The 17328-nt window shown below is 42.4% G+C and overlaps 1 protein-coding gene and 1 long non-coding RNA gene across 3 annotated transcripts in view; one reads left to right on the top strand and one right to left on the bottom strand.

The window, feature by feature from the left end:
• Nucleotides 1–3415: 3415 nt before the first annotated feature.
• LOC129391990 (uncharacterized) lies at nt 3416–6718 on the bottom strand. Of its 2 annotated transcripts, none has more exons than XR_008616942.1 (3): nt 6646–6718; nt 4825–4875; nt 3416–3735 (listed from the first exon to the last, which is right to left on the bottom strand). It is a non-coding gene; the product is annotated as an uncharacterized lncRNA (long non-coding RNA). The 2 variants fall into 2 exon arrangements; XR_008616950.1 differs by lacking the exon at nt 6646–6718 and adding an exon at nt 5711–5994.
• The window catches only part of TNIK (TRAF2 and NCK interacting kinase), a 438436-nt gene continuing 427595 nt past the window's right edge, over nt 6488–17328 (top strand). Inside the window, exon 1 of the mRNA XM_024124209.3 lies at nt 6488–6931. Coding sequence (XP_023979977.1) covers nt 6875–6931 — 57 coding nt within the window. The 5' untranslated portion in view covers nt 6488–6874. The remainder of the gene's footprint in view (nt 6932–17328) is intronic.

Here is a 17328-nt window from a genome sequence, read left to right as displayed (position 1 = left end):
TAACATACTCACAGGTTCTGTGGATTGGAACATGAACATTTTTGGCAGGGGGAGGGCATTAGTCTACCTACTGCAGGATACAAAAGCAGAATGGATGCTGAGTGGGCCTGACCACTCCACAAGCATGTCCTTTACACTACATATTCTGGTTTATATTTTTTCTTTTCTTCATTTAACTTGAATTCATCAAGTTATCCTTGTTCCTTTTTTTTTCTATTCGAGTAGTTTATAACTTACACGTCTAATTTATATTTGCCTATATGGTGACACATATTTATCTTGCATAATTGACTTACATTTTTTCTGTGTTTAGAGAAAGTATATATATACATCTCCAAATAAGACAAAAATCTTAACATGCTTTTCTCTCTCTCCTTTCTCTTTATCATGGTGATAAGATTATTTTAGTTTTAGATTATCATTTTTTCTTTTTACTTTATGAATCAGCAATAAAACTTATTAAAAGTTTTAATTTTTATTTTCCGCAACAGGAAGTGTTTGGTTGCACATAACAAAATATGCAACTAAAGGGAGCTTAAATAAAGAGAGAAAAACTTATGTCACATAAAAAGAAGTTCAGAGGTTGTTCCTGGATTAATTTAGTGGCTCAATGATGTGGTTAAGGATCCAAGTGCTTTTCATATTCTGCTTTTTTTTCTCAAGCTCATCCTAACCTGGTGATGGTTAGGAAGATGGCTGCTACAGCTCCAGCTATTAGTTATCTACTGTATTAGTTATCTACTGCTGCATAACAAATCAAGTGGCTTATAACAACAATAACATTTATTATTTATCATGGTTTCTGTGAGGCAGGGATTTGGGAGCAGCTTGGTTGGATGGATCTAACTCAGGATCTCTCATGAGGTTGCAGTTAGGGCCAGCAGGGATTGTAGTCATCTGAAAGCTTGACTGTGCTGGAGGATCCACTCCAAGAAAGCTTACATGGCTGGCAAGTTGCATGAATGTCTGCAGGACACGGTAGCTGGCTTCCCCTGGAGCAGTGGTTCTCAACTGGGGGTGATTTTGCTTTCTAAGGGACATTTGGCAATGTCTGGAGACATTTTTGGTTTTCCCAAATGGAAAGTGTTATTGGCATCTGGTAAGTAGGGAACAGGGATGCTTCTAAACATCCAACACTGCACATGACAGCCCCCTACAACATGAGTTCTCAGGGCCGAAATGTCAATAGTGCTGAGGCTGAGAAACCCTGCCTTAGAGCAAGTGACCCAAGAAAACAAGGTAAAAGCTGAAATGCCTTTTATTACCCAGTTTTTATTTCCCAGTTTTGGAAGTCCTCTGTATTCTATGTTGGACGGAACTACACAAGAGCATACACCAGGAGGTGAGACTCATTGGGAGCCACCTTGGAGGATGGCTGCCCCAGGCAGGAGGCTTTTCCTGGTCTTCCTCTCTTCTCTTGCTTTCTTCTTTTCTTCTTCTTCTTTTTCTTTTTTCAGTTTTTTAAGAGGAAAACCATTCTTATACCCCCCTTTTATTTACTTAGTGTTGCATGATATATCCATGTCTAAACCAAGCATTAGGAGAGAGAATAGATAACTATGATGAGTGTAGACTAGTTAACATTCATTCTTTCTCTGGGGCTGGGGAGAGCCCATATTCTTGAAACACATGGAGGATAAATTCTCAAAATCAGAATTTTGCCAGTAAGGAAGAATGAGAATGACTTTGAGCAGGTAACAAACGGAGTTTGCTACTTTTGCTTACCATTGCCTTTTGTATTGCATGTTTTCTTTTTTGATTCAGTTTTCTCTTTGGTGGAATACACTTTTCAATAATAATTTAAGAGATGATCAACCATTTGAATTCTTATGTATCTGAAAATATGTCATTATTTTGTATTCTCTCTGAAATGATAGTTTAGTTGGGTAGAGAATTCTGAGTTAAAAACAATTCCCTAGAATACTTTGTTCCATTTTCTACTAGCATCCATTGTTGCTGATGAGAAGTAGGTGATCTGGTGAGAATTTCCTTTGTATCCTTGATGCTCTGAAGTTCCTTCATGATGTGTTCAAGTGTGATGCTTTTTACTTATACAGTAAACGAGAGTTTTTAACCTGAAGATATTGGAACATTTTGTCTCATGTCTTGAGTATTTCCTTCCATCCATTCTCTAGCTCTCTTGTTAGAGAAATGTTGAAACTTCTGGATTTATTCTCCATATTACTTAAATTTTTGCTCATTGCTTTATCCTTTCTCCTGCAATCTAGGAGAAAACTGGGCCCAATCTTCTAGCTTACTAATTTACCCTTCAGTTCAGCCTAAGTCAGTATAGCATGGTGAGTAAGAGCCTGAGTTCAAATTCTGGTTCAACCACTTATTACTGTGTTGCCTTCAGTAAGTTAATTAATGTTTCTATTTTTCGGTTTACTCATCCGTAAAATGAATATTCTAATAATATTGCCTATTTTGTAAGATTACAAAGATTAAATATGTTAATACATGAATGCTTATAAGAGTATCTGCAGCACATTATTAGTTATTACTGTCCAACTCATTAAAAAATTTCAATAAATAAATTCTTAATTAGTCCTCTAACTAGTTTGTTTTCATAATAATCTGGTTGTTTTATGAATGTAAGATTCTGTATTATCCATCTGAGGGTAAAAGATATATATATAATAAAATCTTTTTTGCTCCATTAAAAATAACTTGGAGCTTTCAATTTGTTTATTGACTGAAATCAGTTTCTGTCTTGGACTTCCCTGGTGGCGCAGTGGTTAAGAATCTGCCTGCCAATGCAGGGGACATGGGTTCGATCCCTGGTCCAGGAAGATCCCACATGTCATGGAGCAACTAAGCCTGTACGCCACAACTACTGAGCCCACGTGCCATAACTACTGAAGCCCACGAGCCTACAGCCCATGCTCCACAACAAGAGAAGCCACTGCAATGAGAAGCTCACACACCCCAACGAAGAGCAGCCCTCGCTTGCCACAACTAGAGAAAGCCTGCGTGCAGCAATGAAGGTCCAACACAGCCAAAAATAAATAAATTAAAAAAAAAAAAGAAAGCAATTAGTGCCTGTCTTTCATAGTAATAGATTTCCACGAATGATTGGTGATTGGTCTACTCAGTGTTTGGAAATCTCACTTGCCTATCTGTGGTACCACTTCTAAGTCTGAGTGCTTGCTTTGCTGATTGTGGTAGGAAGAGGGGCAGGACAGGGCATGGTGGAGGTCAGGCGATGTAAGTATGTATAGTTTACCTTCAGCATGTGTGTGTGTGTGGTCTCATTTCTCCTGGAAATTGGTGGTAGTCCCTTGGGGTGATGCCTTGTTTCCTTGGCCCAAGCACCCATTAGTAACAATACAGACTGAATGATTCCAAACATTTAGCAATATTTGTTTAAGATCTCTTTTTTAAAATAAATTTATTTATTTTATTTTTGGCTGTGTTGGGTCTTTGTTGCTGTGCGTGGGCTTTCTCTAGTTGCGGCGAGCAGGGGCTACTCTTCTTTGTGGTGCATGGGCTTCTCATTGCGGTGACTTCTCTTGTTGTGGAGCACAGGCTCTAGGCCCATGGGCTTCAGTAGTTGTGGCATGCAGATTTAATAGTTGTGGCTCACGGGCTCTAGAGCGCAGGCTCAGTAGTTGTGGTGCACGGGTTTAGTTGCTCCGCGGCATGTGGGATCTTCCCGGACCAGGGCTCGAACCCATGTCCCCTGCATTGTCAGGCGTATTCTTAACCACTGCGCCACCAAGGAAGCCCTAAGATCTTTAAAAAAAAATTAAATTAGATACCATAGTTGGATCCTCCTTTGTGCTTTCCCATCCTCTTTCTCTTCTTCCCTTCTCACTGCCCTGAAGTTCATGCTTCTGTATCCTTCCTATGTCCATGCTTTTTATAGTTATCTACATATTTAGACAGACATAAACAGCGTATCATATTGTTTTGCAGGCTTTCAAACTGCACATAAATGATAACAATTCTTTCAACCCTTCAGATTACGCCAGGAAGAAAATCTCACTTTGGTCAAGTTTTGAATGCCTTTTCTGGCATTTGCTAATCTCTCTTTTAACAAATTAAAGACTCAGGATAGGTAGTTACTTATAATTTAATAATATTGTTTTATTTTCCATTGTATTTATTGTAATGATTTCCTTCTATTTTTTAGCAGGTGTTGCTAGCTTTCCATCCACAGTAGTGACTTATGTTTCCTTTTAAGTTAAATATGAGAAAAAAAGAAAAGTGTTGATTTAAAGAAAAATGTTAAGTAAATAACAACTGTCCAGGAGGTTTACAGATATGGCAAAACATTAGGAGTTTTTACAGAAATGGTTGAAATTTGATATACACTCGACCTAAAAAATAAAGTTCAAGTTTCTTAAATGGGTATGCAAAGCTCTACCTGATCTGACCTCTGCTTTCCTCTCAGCCCAGGCACCGCAATTACTTCACCTCCAGCACAAACTGCCTGGAGTTTCCTCCTTCCCTTACCAGCTGGAGGGACCTAGGCTATTGTAATCTCTCCTTTTATGGTATTTCCTGCAACCAGCATCCCTGCCTCCACCTGACTCTCTTATCATCCTCTCAGGCTCCTAGGAAGCCCTCCCCCACTTAGTACACACCGCTGTACCGAATATACGGTTTTCTAATAGGATTCTAAACCCAAGGGTTTAGAATTTAGTGCCAGTATCGTGACATCCTTACGTCCTGAACAGCTGATTAACGCTAAATGACCTATTTGTGATGTTTCAAATAAAACTGGGGGTATAAAATGAAGGTTCCCCTTGAAAAAAATGTTTACCTCATTTTTCATATGTTTGGAGTTTTAAACATAGTTCTGTTCATAGATATAAATACCTGATCTTAATTATCTTCTTTCAATACTGAGACAATCCATTAACTTGTCATCTAGATTAAGGGTAAAAAAGGCACAGAGAAAGGAAAAATAAGGACGATGAGAAATGATAGGTTTTTACGTCATTTCGACATTACTTGGTGGCTTAGTTACTACCTCGAGCTGGATGATTTTATTAGAAAATGTGAGATCAAATCAAATGTTTTGAATATGACATATTTAAACGTTTGACGTTTTAATGGCAAAAGCTCCTAAACTGTTATGGCCACTGAGATGTTGGAACAATTATCAAGTTTCATGATGCGCGATGCATATAAATAAATACAATATTATTATCAAAAACAGCAGACCGCATACCGAATGCTGTTTGAAAGTCTTCTAGACGTCTGCAGTCCTGAAGAACTAACTACATTGGGTTCTGTTCATTCATTCAAAAGCATTGTTCTGAAGCTGATATTCCTACCACACGACTAAAAAACCCTCAGGACACTTGGCCAGAAGAAAATTCTCATCTTAACAGAGGTGCAGATAATGCTTTCGAAGCTACTGCTGTATTGGGAGAAAAGTTCAATTTTAGCGTTTCATCCTATGTATTTCTCGTGGCCAAGGCCGGACAGGAAGGGCTGTGCGAGGAGGTTGGGGGAAGTGACTTGACACTCCAGATTACAGAATGTCAGGTTTACCACTGTAAACGTACAGCCTATAAATGAGAATGCGGGTGGAGTGAAATCGCTCTCACGCCGTACATCTTCTGGGTTACATCTTATCCGCCAGCCAAACTTTCTCTATCAATCTGGGTAGGTCAGCAGCAGAAACACAGCCGGAAAGGACGATGCAGGGTCCTGAGGCTGCGTGTGCTGCCTTATCCAGTATTGCCTTCCGAATTACCTGAAGCATTCAAGCCATTGCACCCAGAGAACAATCCTCGTTTCAGTTCGGTCGTTTCCGTGGGGGAATCGCGGTACGGGTAGGTCCTGGGTGTGGCGAGGCCAAGAGGGAGCTCAGAGCTCCCAGCTTTCCCGCTTTTCGCAAACCTTCCCAGCCCGGAGGCGGCGAGTGACCTGCCCTCGAGAACTGCCATGCGGGGTCCCGGGGGCCGCAGGAGGACCCGACCCAGCGGCAGTTGCAAATTGCCGAAGCTGGGGTCTGGGTGCCTGGTGCGAGTGCGCTTCTCCCGCATTCGTTCCGCGGCTGGAGGCGGACCCCCTTCCTTGCACACAAGTCCTTATATGCACCGGTTGCAGCAGCCCGCGCTACTCCAGCCCCACAAATAATTAATGGGGGAGGGAGGGCGTCGCTCTTTTTCTTTTTCCCTCCGGATTTTTTTCAACGTTGGAGCATTTGAACCCTGCCGAGAATCCCTCAAAATGCGACTGAAGGGCCATTTTGCTGCAGCACACGAATTGGACACACAAAAATAAAGTCCCCTTGTCCCTACGATAAGCACGGCAGGGTTCAGGAACAGCTCTTTAGATCCAGCCCGATTAGCCCGCAAAACCTGGGCTGAAAGGGTGCGCGCCCCTCCCCCATCCACGTTGGTGCAGAGGGACCGGGTCAGGAAGCGCGGCCTCTCCCCAGTAGGAGACCACGCCTCCTCCGCCTCTTTCCCCCCCGCCCCCTTTACTCCTCCCAGGAAGCGGTGATAGACAGTTCTGTGTGGTTCTCCACCCCCACCCCCCCAGCTGAGTGGAGGAGTTGATGTGTCTCATTATAACAGCCAATGCAGCCGCCATCCACGCACAAGCAAAGAAGCATGTCCCATTTAAATACACCCACGCAGCCCCAGCGCCCTTAGCTGCTCAGGGCGCGCAGCCCACACGCACCGCGACTCCGGGCTTGGAGATCCGCGCAGGCTGGGCTCCCGGAGCCGGCGGACTGACGCGCGGAGGATCGCGATCAGGCGCTGTGGGGCCGGGGTGGGCGGGGGAGGCTGGGCCCCGGGCCTCTGGCGCGACACCCGCATGAGGACGCGAGTGAAATAGACCGAGGTGGAATTTTCAACGGGGAATCTTCGGGGTGGTTTTGGTCCATTTCTCCTGCGAAGAAGTCGACATGGCGAGCGACTCTCCGGCTCGCAGCCTGGATGAAATCGATCTCTCGGCTTTGAGGGTGAGCGGAACATGTTTTCTGATTTCTTTCCAGTGTTTTGGGTCAGGGTGAATGGGCTCGGTGCGTGGAACTGGGGCTCGGGCTGGTGGGCAGAGGCGGGCGAATGCGACGCGAGGGAACCTGGATTCTCGTTTAGATTCGGGGGTTGCTGAGGTGCTCTTGGCTAAGCACCCACAGCAGGGGCTGTGCGGTACGTGTCCTCCTTTGGTGGCTGCCAAAGCTCCCCTGAGAACTCGTGGAGCTTATGCCAGTTTCATCGTAGACCGGTGTAAGAGCATTAAAATGAAAGGCTCGTGTGTGTGTGCGTGCGTGTGTGTGTACACAAGACCCGGGCAGTCGTCTAGTACCAAGGCTCTAGACCCCACTGTCCCTTTCTGCAAAAAGAATAACAACAGCGCGAATAAAGGCACTGGTCCCTCACGTTTTCCAGCTACCTGCTAGATGACATTGTGAGCCTGGCTGTCCCCGCGAAGCCGAACCTGCCGCTCCAAGGGGGCAGCTATTGCTATGCTGGTCTTGCAGCTGGCAACTGCCTCCCCTTCCCCCCTTTTTCTGCCGTCGGCGCCCCGACTCCCTCTCAGCGCTCTCTTAAACGCAGGTCTGCCGCTCACCTTTATTTATAGTTTTAACTCAGCTCTGCCTGTGCTTTCTGACTTTGTGGCTGTGACATTTCAGTTTTATGGCTGAACTTAAGCAGGTGAAAGGGATGTGTTCTCTGCTTTTCCCCAATCAGACCGGAACTCCTGGGAGTGTGAGTGAGTGAGTGTGTGTGTGTGTGTGTGTGTGTGTGTGTGTGTCTTCTCTGTGTCTGTGGCTAGTCCTTTGTAAAGCACCTACCCCCACCCCCCTCCAGACCCCCTGGTTTGCATTTACCCTCACGTGAATTGCCTCAGACGCCGTTTCATTGTATTGACTAAGACATCACTGATATAGAATCCATTTTGCTGTTGTTTTGAGATCGGAATACCAGGAATCCTAGTGCAGCCTCGACGCCTCCCCACCCCCCAAGCCCAACACACTCCTTCGGGGAAGGGGGCAGAGCTTTCTTGCGATGTTAATTAGATGCTGCCTGTCTGGAAGGGGGGGGAGGGGTGTGGGTGGCAGCAGCAGCGGGGGTCTGAGAAGGATGGGCTACCAGTCTTAGCACGGCTTTTTCCTCTCTTGAACTAAAAATAAATTTAAAAAAAAAGCGATTGTGTATACATGAGGCAGGGAGGGTCGGTGAGACCGAATTGATGGTGGCTCTCAACACAGAGACGGGCAGGATGGGTGAAGCTTGGAAGTTCACACGCCCTCCTGAAGAATACATTGTTAGATGCTAAATCTTGGGGTTGTATACCTGAATCTTCAGTACTTGCCTTGACATTGCTTTCTTCTCCACTGTTATTTTAAAGAACTACCTTTATGGTCAAAGCGGTACTTTTTCTTTAGTCTCGTTAATCCTCTCTCTCCTGACCTACCCTCCTCTTTTTAACTCCCCCTCCCCTTCTCGTTAATTCTTCCATCTCAGAGGTGAGGTTTCTGGGAGGCAGCCAAGGGGCTGAGAAGGAGCAGAGATGCCATTTGAAATGGCTTTTTTGGATAGTTGGGTAGCAAAAGCTCATTCATGCGTTATTACAGTAAGCTATTTCCCTGGCGCCGAAAGGCCACATTCAGAACCCGCTGCCCCCTGGGCAGCTGGGGGTGGAGGTTGGTAACGGGGTGGGTGCTTTGGCCAAGTCTGTGGCTTCCTGCTTTACAGACTGTGTGTGTTCATTTGCCCTACTTTCTGCGCTGGGAGTTTCTGCCAGCGGGTTAATCAGGTGGATGGATGGCCCAGACTTCAGGGTAGAGGAAAGTGGCAAAGCTGGGGAGGAGGACGGGGCGGGGGGATGGGAGTCTGAACAATGGGCAAGTCTTGCGATTTCCCTGAGCCGGAATCTCAACGTCCCTTCTCTAATGGATAGCGCTCTGCTACGATTGTAAGTTGGGCTTGGTCTGGAGGTGTCCCTTGTGGGCTTTTTCCTGGGGAAGGTTTTCAGAGATACCCAGAGCTTGCAAGCTTATGAGCAACCACAAGGGTTCCTCGGCCGACCTGGAGTTCGATTCACACCTGGGAGATCTGCGCTTGGGAGATCAGTATTTTGAAAAGATATCTTTGCACAATTCACTGAAATTGCTCTTTGTGGCTTGGGCTTTAGTGCTTTGCCACTGTATTTCTGCCTGTAGGAGGTGTGGAAAGAGGAAAGGCTACAGCTTCCAGCTAGCCCAGGAGATGGGGAACTACTAGCAGGAGGATTTAAGTGCAGATGTGGGGACAATTGCCTCCCGGAGGTCAGGGGTCTGCGACCAGTCTTGTGGTGGGTGAGTTGTGCAGGCCCGGAGCTGAGTCCAAAGGCCACAGAGGTAATCTCCACAAATCAGAGGGCAGATGATCTTTTTCTGTTTTCCCAGATTAAGAGAGATGGGCTCATGTAGATGAGAGGTCTCATTTGTTCCTAAAACCCCAGGAAAGCCTGCCTGCTGAGAACTTCCTGGGGAATGCCTGACCCCTGAAATGTAGCCAAGGTCAGTGGCATCTAGGAGAATTTACTGCAGCCTTACCAGTCCCTTGCTGTTTTGGTGGCTCTTTACACAATCAATGCCCTTTTTGTAAACTCTGTGCTCAATGCATTAAAAGCAGATCCTGTCTGGAGAGGCCTTTATCCTCTCTCACTTTGGGGTCTTATTGTTCTCAGCCAGTGATCCCAGACTGGACCCAGTCTAAATTTTCCCCAAATAGCAACAATGCATAATTTAAACCAGAGCAACCAGGGAAGCACTGATCACTTAAATTATGCAAGATTTGGATGGTTTTAAAAAGTAAGGAAAGAGAGGATGGTTAGAAAAGAGGTGATCTGAATCCAGTTTTATTAGTCCTGATTTTTAGAGCTGTGGAGATAAACTAAGTCTTGAGAGAGAGGAATGATTTCATAGATTTAGAGCTGGAAGAGAATTGTAGAACACTTAGCCACTCCTTTCATTTAATACCTGGGAAGCTGTAGCCCAGAGAGGTCAAGTCTATTGCCCAAGGTCACACAGCCCCCTCCCTTCTTGGAGGTGGGGTGAGTAGGGGAGGGGAGAAGGGTGGTTTGGGGAGAGGATATAGGTTTCCTGACTTCTCATTCAGTGCTCTAAGTCACATTGTCTGTGGCTAAATCAGATATCAATAATACATTTTCTGCCTGAGCACAAAAAAAATGGCAGAGAGGAGTTATTTCACCAGGGTCATGGAATTTTATTTATCAAAAATAGAAAAACTGCTTCATGCAGGTAAGCTCATAAAACATTAAACCATGGAGCTTTAAAGTATCTTTGGAATTCATCTTGTCCAACCCCTTCAATTCCTCCTCTGCAGGCAAATGACTGTCTGAATCATCTACGACAGATGGTTGTCCTGCATGGTAACCTCTCTCCGTAACCCTTTTCCATCTAAACATATCTCAAGGGGTTGGTCTGGACATACACATTATTCACATGTCTCTGCATGCAAGGTTTATAGAGTTCTATGTATGTTTTGTATAATCAATGTGGATACTTATATTCTACATAGTTTTACGGATATAAACTATCCATGTGGGTGTATGAAATGTGTGTATATATACATAGGCTATAGAAAACAATCTACTCATTCAGATGCAGGGCTTGAGTCATTCTTCCTTCAAGATATGACAGTATTAAAAGAAATGAAATGTGCCACCAGTATGCTTTATTGAATTGGAGGTGAGGACAGCCCAGAAAGCTTTTTGGAGATTAGCATACATCTGAATCTGAGCACCATGGCTGTCCTTAGCATGGCCCACAGAGTAAGGCAGTCAAGGCCACGACTGGCTGCTGCTGACTTCATACTCTTAAGTTTCTGCCAGGACTCACACTCACTTTTCTATTTGAACAGAATTGGATGACCTCTGCTTGTCTTTCTCCCTCTAACCCTCACTCCCTGCTGGCCCTAGATATTTCTTTCTCCATCGAAACCTAGGTTTAAGAATTGACCTCATCTGGAAGACTTGCATGCATTCTTCTTGCTACGCTTTTTACGTTTGTATTATAAACGGTATGGGGTTTTCTTTCTACCTGCTCACTAAACTGTGGGCTCCTTGAGGCCAGAGGCTAGGTCTCGTTCATCTCTGAGTCCATAGTCCCAGTTAGTTGAATAAATGAATGAGTTAATGGAGTGGACTGAGCACTGGGTTCTGTGTCCATGTCTTATTAATTCCGTGACTTTGGATCAGTCCTTTGTCCATAATTAACTAAAAAATGGGACTGATCACAACTGCTTGCCTTCCTCAAACACAGGTTTCAAAAATCAATAAGTATTTATGGCAGTGCTTTGAAAACTGTAAAGCCCTACACAGATATGCTATTCCATGACTAAATAGAATTTTATGGGAAACTTGATTCCACCAACATTTGATCCCAGTGATTGTATGTGACAGAAAATGATCCTGAGAAAAAGATATCAGAAGGTCATGCATCTTTTTAATAGTACTTTTTCCTTTGAATGTATCAGTCAGTATGGCCTTATGTTGACCTCTCATGGTCTCTGTCTGACCCTCTGATGGCCTGGGTTGACCTTTGCTCGAGGTGAGTTCAGCCCAGAAACTTTTTGGGGATTAGCATATTTCTAAACCAGTATCAAGTATCAGCATTTTTCATTAAAAACTTTTTCTTTTCTTTTTTTTAAGACTTTTTCTCCTCATTATGGATTAACCATTATGCAAATAAAAACACATTTATTGTGCCTGTGCCTTTTCAAAGTTTATGTGTGTGTAAGGTGGGGCAGGGAGTGGGTGCCTGAAATGATACACTACTAGTCCAGTATTTAAAATCTTCTGGTCAGAGGTCTCATGGGCTTCAAGAAGTCTTGAAACATTAGTAATTCATTACCCAAGAGCAATTAATTAAATTTGGTCTTAAATGAGAATTCAGTAAAGTTGCATGAATTGCTAAGATAACAGTATCTTAAAATGATAATAGCATAACAGTTTTTTAATTAGATACATGTACTGTTTTTTAGAGATATTAAACAGGTGTTTTCTTTGCCATGACATTGCCTCATAATAAAATAGGGTGTAGTGGTAGTTATCAGAACATCAGAAAAATATGTGTAATCATTGTCAGTATTCATTATTAACTGGAGTGATCTTTGTACAAAAGCTAATATAAGTCATGGTTTGCTGTTTGCCAGATTATTGACTTAGGAGGTCATGGAATAGTTTGTTGATGAAAGAATACCCAATGCTTTTCTTTTATGGGTATATCATATTTTCCCCCCTTATCAGTAAGGCTCTTTGAAATCTCGTAATTTTGAGTCTTGCTGGTTGGCCCTTTCTTCTTTCTGTGTCTCTGTCTGCCCTGGAATCAATCTTCCGTGCACTTCTTGTTCTACGCCATTCCTTCTTTCAGTGATAGTGGTTCTAAAGCCCACCCAGCTTTGAGCTACTGTGATCGAATCATGGCAGCCCTGACCAGCTGAGCAGAATCAGTCTTGAGTGTGCGTTTCTCATAGAATTTGGGATAACTTGTGTCTGAAAGATGCTTTCATGTTCAATCGGTTCTTCCATTTCTGTGGTGGGGGGGAGTAGCTCTGTGAGAAGAGGGCCTGAACTAGCAGCGTGCTGAGAATTCCAAGAAAATCTGGGTGATAGTTTTGAAATAAATGTTATTCTGCACATAGAAATATAAGGTTCCTAGCGGAGAGAGAGGGAGGACTTAAATAGAAAATGTTGGATGAATTCTGCTTATAATTTCTTCCATTCTGGTTGGAAGCTGATTTCCCTCTAGAGAAAGATGATTATTCTCTATCCACTTTTTTTACATGCCTAGGCTGCCTCTGCTTATCTCAAGGGGGTGCCTGGAAATTCTCAAAGCACATTTTATTTTACCCCAACCGTAAACATCTTTCCTTAATATCTATTGCCTGGGTCCCCTTGTCTCCAGTCCTCCTGCTGCAGTCACCCTCCCCTGGGCAGCTCTCTGTCTCTACCAGCAGCCTTCTCCTGGCCCGTTTCCCTTGTGCACTGCAGCCGCGTTAGTCTTCTGAAAGCACAGTTTCAGTCTGGGTATTTTTAATTCACGGCCTTCCCCAGTCCTCACAGTCTACAGAACAAAGACTAAACTCTTTACTTCAAGACCAGTTAAAATTCAGCTGGGCCCTGCACCATGCCCTGCAGTTAACGACCACTCCTTCTCACCTGCCATAGGGAACAGCTTCCTTCTCCCCATGGATGCTCTTTAGGGGGTGACCTACCTTATTCTCTTTTTCTGTACCTACTACCCCAGCACTCAGCATTCCAATGCCACCTTTTCCACCAAATTTGCCCTGATCCTTTCAGATAGAAATTAGCCCTCTCACTTGTAAATCCTCTCCGAACTGATCTCATAACTTTCTTTTTTACACCTCAGAACTTTCTGTCTTGGCTTATATTTACTACTAGACAGCAAGCTTCATGAAGCCAATGTGTATTTTTGATTTTCTTAGGAATCCCACCAGGATGACCTCTGGGGCTCCAGGGTCTGGAAAATGTAGGTTGGGAATGGGAGCAAAGACTGCTGAATTGTTAAAAGTACGTTGAAATTAAAAAAAGCTTTTTGTTGTTCTCATTATAAAAGCAGTGCATGATCATTGCAGAAAACTTGGAAAATGGAGAAAAAACAAAAAGAATTTATGATTCCCAATGATAACCACATATATATTTTGGTATATGGCTTAGTAGTTTTTTCTACACATAGCTAAATGGATAGTTTTAAAAAATTAAGATTGTGTATATTATCTACAACCTTTTTTTAAAAACTTAATAATCAGCCATTTTGCATACTATTAATGTTTTTCTATGGCAAAATTTTTAAAAATTCTTTATCATGGGGAGCTTAAAACTTACGTAAAAGTAGAAAGATTGCTGGAATGCTCTTACATTGCTGGTGGGGATGTAAAATGGTACAGCCACTTAGGAGGACAGGTTGGCAGCTCCTCAAAGTGTTAACTAGAGAGTTACCATGTGCCCCAGCAATTCCAGTCCTAGGTATATACCAAAGAGAATTGAAAACATATATCCACACAAAACTTGTACACCAATATTTTTAGTAGCATTATTCATAATAGCCAAAGAGGGGAAACGACCTAAACATCCATCAGTTGATGAATGAATGAACAAAATGCATTATATTCATAAGATGGCATATTATTCAGTAATGAAAGGAAGTGTTGATACATGCTATAACATGGATGAACATTATGCTAAGTGAAAGAAGCCAGACACAAAAGGCCACATGTTATATAATTCCATTTATATGAAATGTCCAGAATAGGCAAATCCATAGAGACAGAAAGTAGATTAGGGGTTGCTGGAGCTGGAGGAGAGGGGGAGTAGGAAGAGACTGCTAGTGTCCTGGTCGTGGTGATGGTCGCTCAACTCCGTGCATTTACTAAAAATCACTAGTATACTTCAAAAGGGTGAATTTAAGGAATGTCAATTAAATCTAAATAAAATTATTTAAAAAAGTAGACAGATAGTGTAATGAGCCCCCAAATTAACAATTTTCCACTTGTACCCAATCTTATTTTATCTACACCCCCATCCTCTTCCTCTCCCATATTATTTTGAAGCATCATATTTTTTCATTTGTAAATATTTCAGTATTTCTAAAAGATAAACAATCTTAAAAATCACATAACCACAATACCATAATCATGCCTAAAAAAATGTAATTTTGAATTTCTTCATTCAGTCAGTGTTCAAATTTGTAATCATATGTTTTAAGGACCACTTAACATTTTACTGTGGGGATGCATCATAATATATTTAACCAATTCCTACTGATGAAACTTTTGGCTATTTCCAACTTTTCAACTCATGCAAATAGTGCTTTGATAATCAAACATCCTTATATATGTCTTTGTACACATTATTTTTATACATTATACATTATTTATCCTTATACTTAAGTCTTTGTATACATCTCTGTTTCCTTAGAATAACTTCTTAGAAGTGCAATTTACAGTGTAAGTTATAAATGATCTTTAAGGCTCTTGACATTGTCAAATTATCTCCCAATTTCCTGTGAGGTAAGTGTACAGATGAATGCATGAGGCTTGGAAAAATCAATTAATTTACCAAAGGTCATAAAACTTCTACACGGCCGAACTTACGATTGACCTACCCCAAAGCCAGTGCCAATAGTAACTCACATGGCCACTATTTGACTCACGGACCTTGTCATGACATCAGAATTATCTGATGTATTATCTCCCTGGGTTCACAGATTTCTCAGAAGACTTTCGTTTGGGGCACAAGATCTCTTTGATGAGCATAGTTGTGTTTTAAGTGTTATTTCCAAAATATTTCTTCCCTTGTGATTTTGTTTTTTAAATAACCAAGGTCAGCTTAGAACATGTTAATTGTTCTTTTTCTTATCTAAAAACCTGAAACCATAAAATATGAACCATTTTGCGATTAGCAGTGATTTCCTTTTACATTGTATATAAGGTACGTTTATGTTTAATCTGCCCTTCTCTTTGGAGAAGTATCCAACAAGTGTGTTTGGAAGGCATGTGGAATCAGGCTCAAAGGTTTCCATTTTTTAAGAATTGAAGACCACTGAGTTTGCGATTATCACAGAAGATAGCAAGATGGGAAGACATGTTAGAACAGGAGCCATTCTCAAGCTTTTATCTGCCAGATAATTATTAAAATCAAAATCTGGAGTTACACTTTTTTTCAGACAGATATAGATATTTTAAGATGAGAATGGAGAAAATGGAAGATGGAGCTGGCAGCCAAAAGAGTAAAGAGCCCTGTGTTTTTGACCACAGTCTATTTCCACCTGGTTTATAAGTAAGAAACTTAAAATCAACATAACTTTGTGGTTTTCAGTCTTGTGGAGGCCAACTGCCTTGATCTCACTAGATTTTACAACCTAACCCTCCATTTAAAATGCCTATGAATTATTTATACCTAGGGTAAAAATCTGAGCTTCACATGCACATGGTTTCATCATTTCTACTTCTAGGTGGTTTTTTTTGGGGGGAGGGGCTTCCTGTAATCAAATTATAGCAGTGTGGTGGGTGGAATAGGTTGTAAGCAGTAATTGCAAACTGTATTTAAATAATAATATTTAGCATTTGTAGAGCACTTTATATCTCAAAGTACTTGCAAACAATATCTAATTAAATACCCTTTCTGATTATAATCTGGATATAAATGCACTTAAATCCAGAACAGGGTCATGAGAAAAGTATGCATTTGAAGTTAATGCTTTAAAAACCTATGCAATAATTGGAGAGTTAGAGCTTGGGATTCTGTTGGATTGTTTGCCTGCATCCTTTTGTTCAGCCTGATGGCAAGTTTAGATTATATCTGCACCTTATCAATGCCTCTGCTTGATTTCTGACCATTAAGGACTGAGTGTTGATCATGGCTTTGGTCCTTACAGACACTAAAATATTAATAATATAAATAAGCTTTAAAATGGGCTCCTTCACCACATTTTGTGCCCTGGCCTCAGATGAAACTCCCATTAGTAAGTGAAATGAAGTGGGGTAGTGAGAGGGAGAGTGGCTATGCATTGTGGTTTAGTAATTTCTATCTGAGAAAAATACATTAAACTGCGGAGTAGGATACATCATAAAGAAACGCACTGGAGAAGTGAAACGTCTTTAGTCTCACCATAGTAATGATTTCTTGCTGTTTTGGGCATGTGTCTGTGTATTGTCCTCTTCCATGTACGTCTTGTGTTGGCAATTTTGAGAGTGTTTGGAGCAAGGACTAGCATGGCTTATCCAGTAGATAGAAGAGGATTCTGCGGCCGGTTGATTCTCAGTAAATGTGATCCTGTGCATTGTGATTTTCTAAGAGCTGGTTGACAGGTTAATTGCCTAAACAGTGGTTCTCAAAGTGAGATCCTCGTTTCAGCAGCTTCAAGATCATCTCTTAGGTCCTGCCTCTCTGACCTACTGAATCAGAAACTCTGGGGATGGGACCCAGCAGCCTGTGCATTAAGAAGCCTTCCAGGTAATTCTGATGCACTTTAGAGTTTCAGAACCACTGGCCTAAATGTTTAAAAGACAGTTTTCTTTCTTCTTGTTTCTTTCATGTTGGTTCATTCATTCATTCAACAAGTATTTATCGAGCGTCTGCTGTGTACCTAGCATTGTTCTAGATGCAGAGGATATGATGATGAAGACCCACGTGAACGCTGTCCTCATGGATCTTAGTGCCTAATAAATGGGAGAAGTATATGTTAAAGAAATCGTACAGGGGCTTCCCTGTTGGCGCAGTGGTTGAGAGTCCGCCTGCCGATGCAGGGGACACGGGTTCGTGCCCCGGTCCGGGAGGATCCCACATGCCGCGGAGCGGCTGGGCCCGTGGGCCATGGCCGCT

Source organism: Physeter macrocephalus, chromosome 1 (genome assembly GCF_002837175.3).
Source record: "Physeter macrocephalus isolate SW-GA chromosome 1, ASM283717v5, whole genome shotgun sequence".
In the NCBI taxonomy this organism is placed as follows: Eukaryota; Metazoa; Chordata; class Mammalia; order Artiodactyla; family Physeteridae; genus Physeter; species Physeter macrocephalus.
Note: the sequence above shows the minus strand (reverse complement) of the source record. Positions and strands in the feature narration are given on the sequence as shown.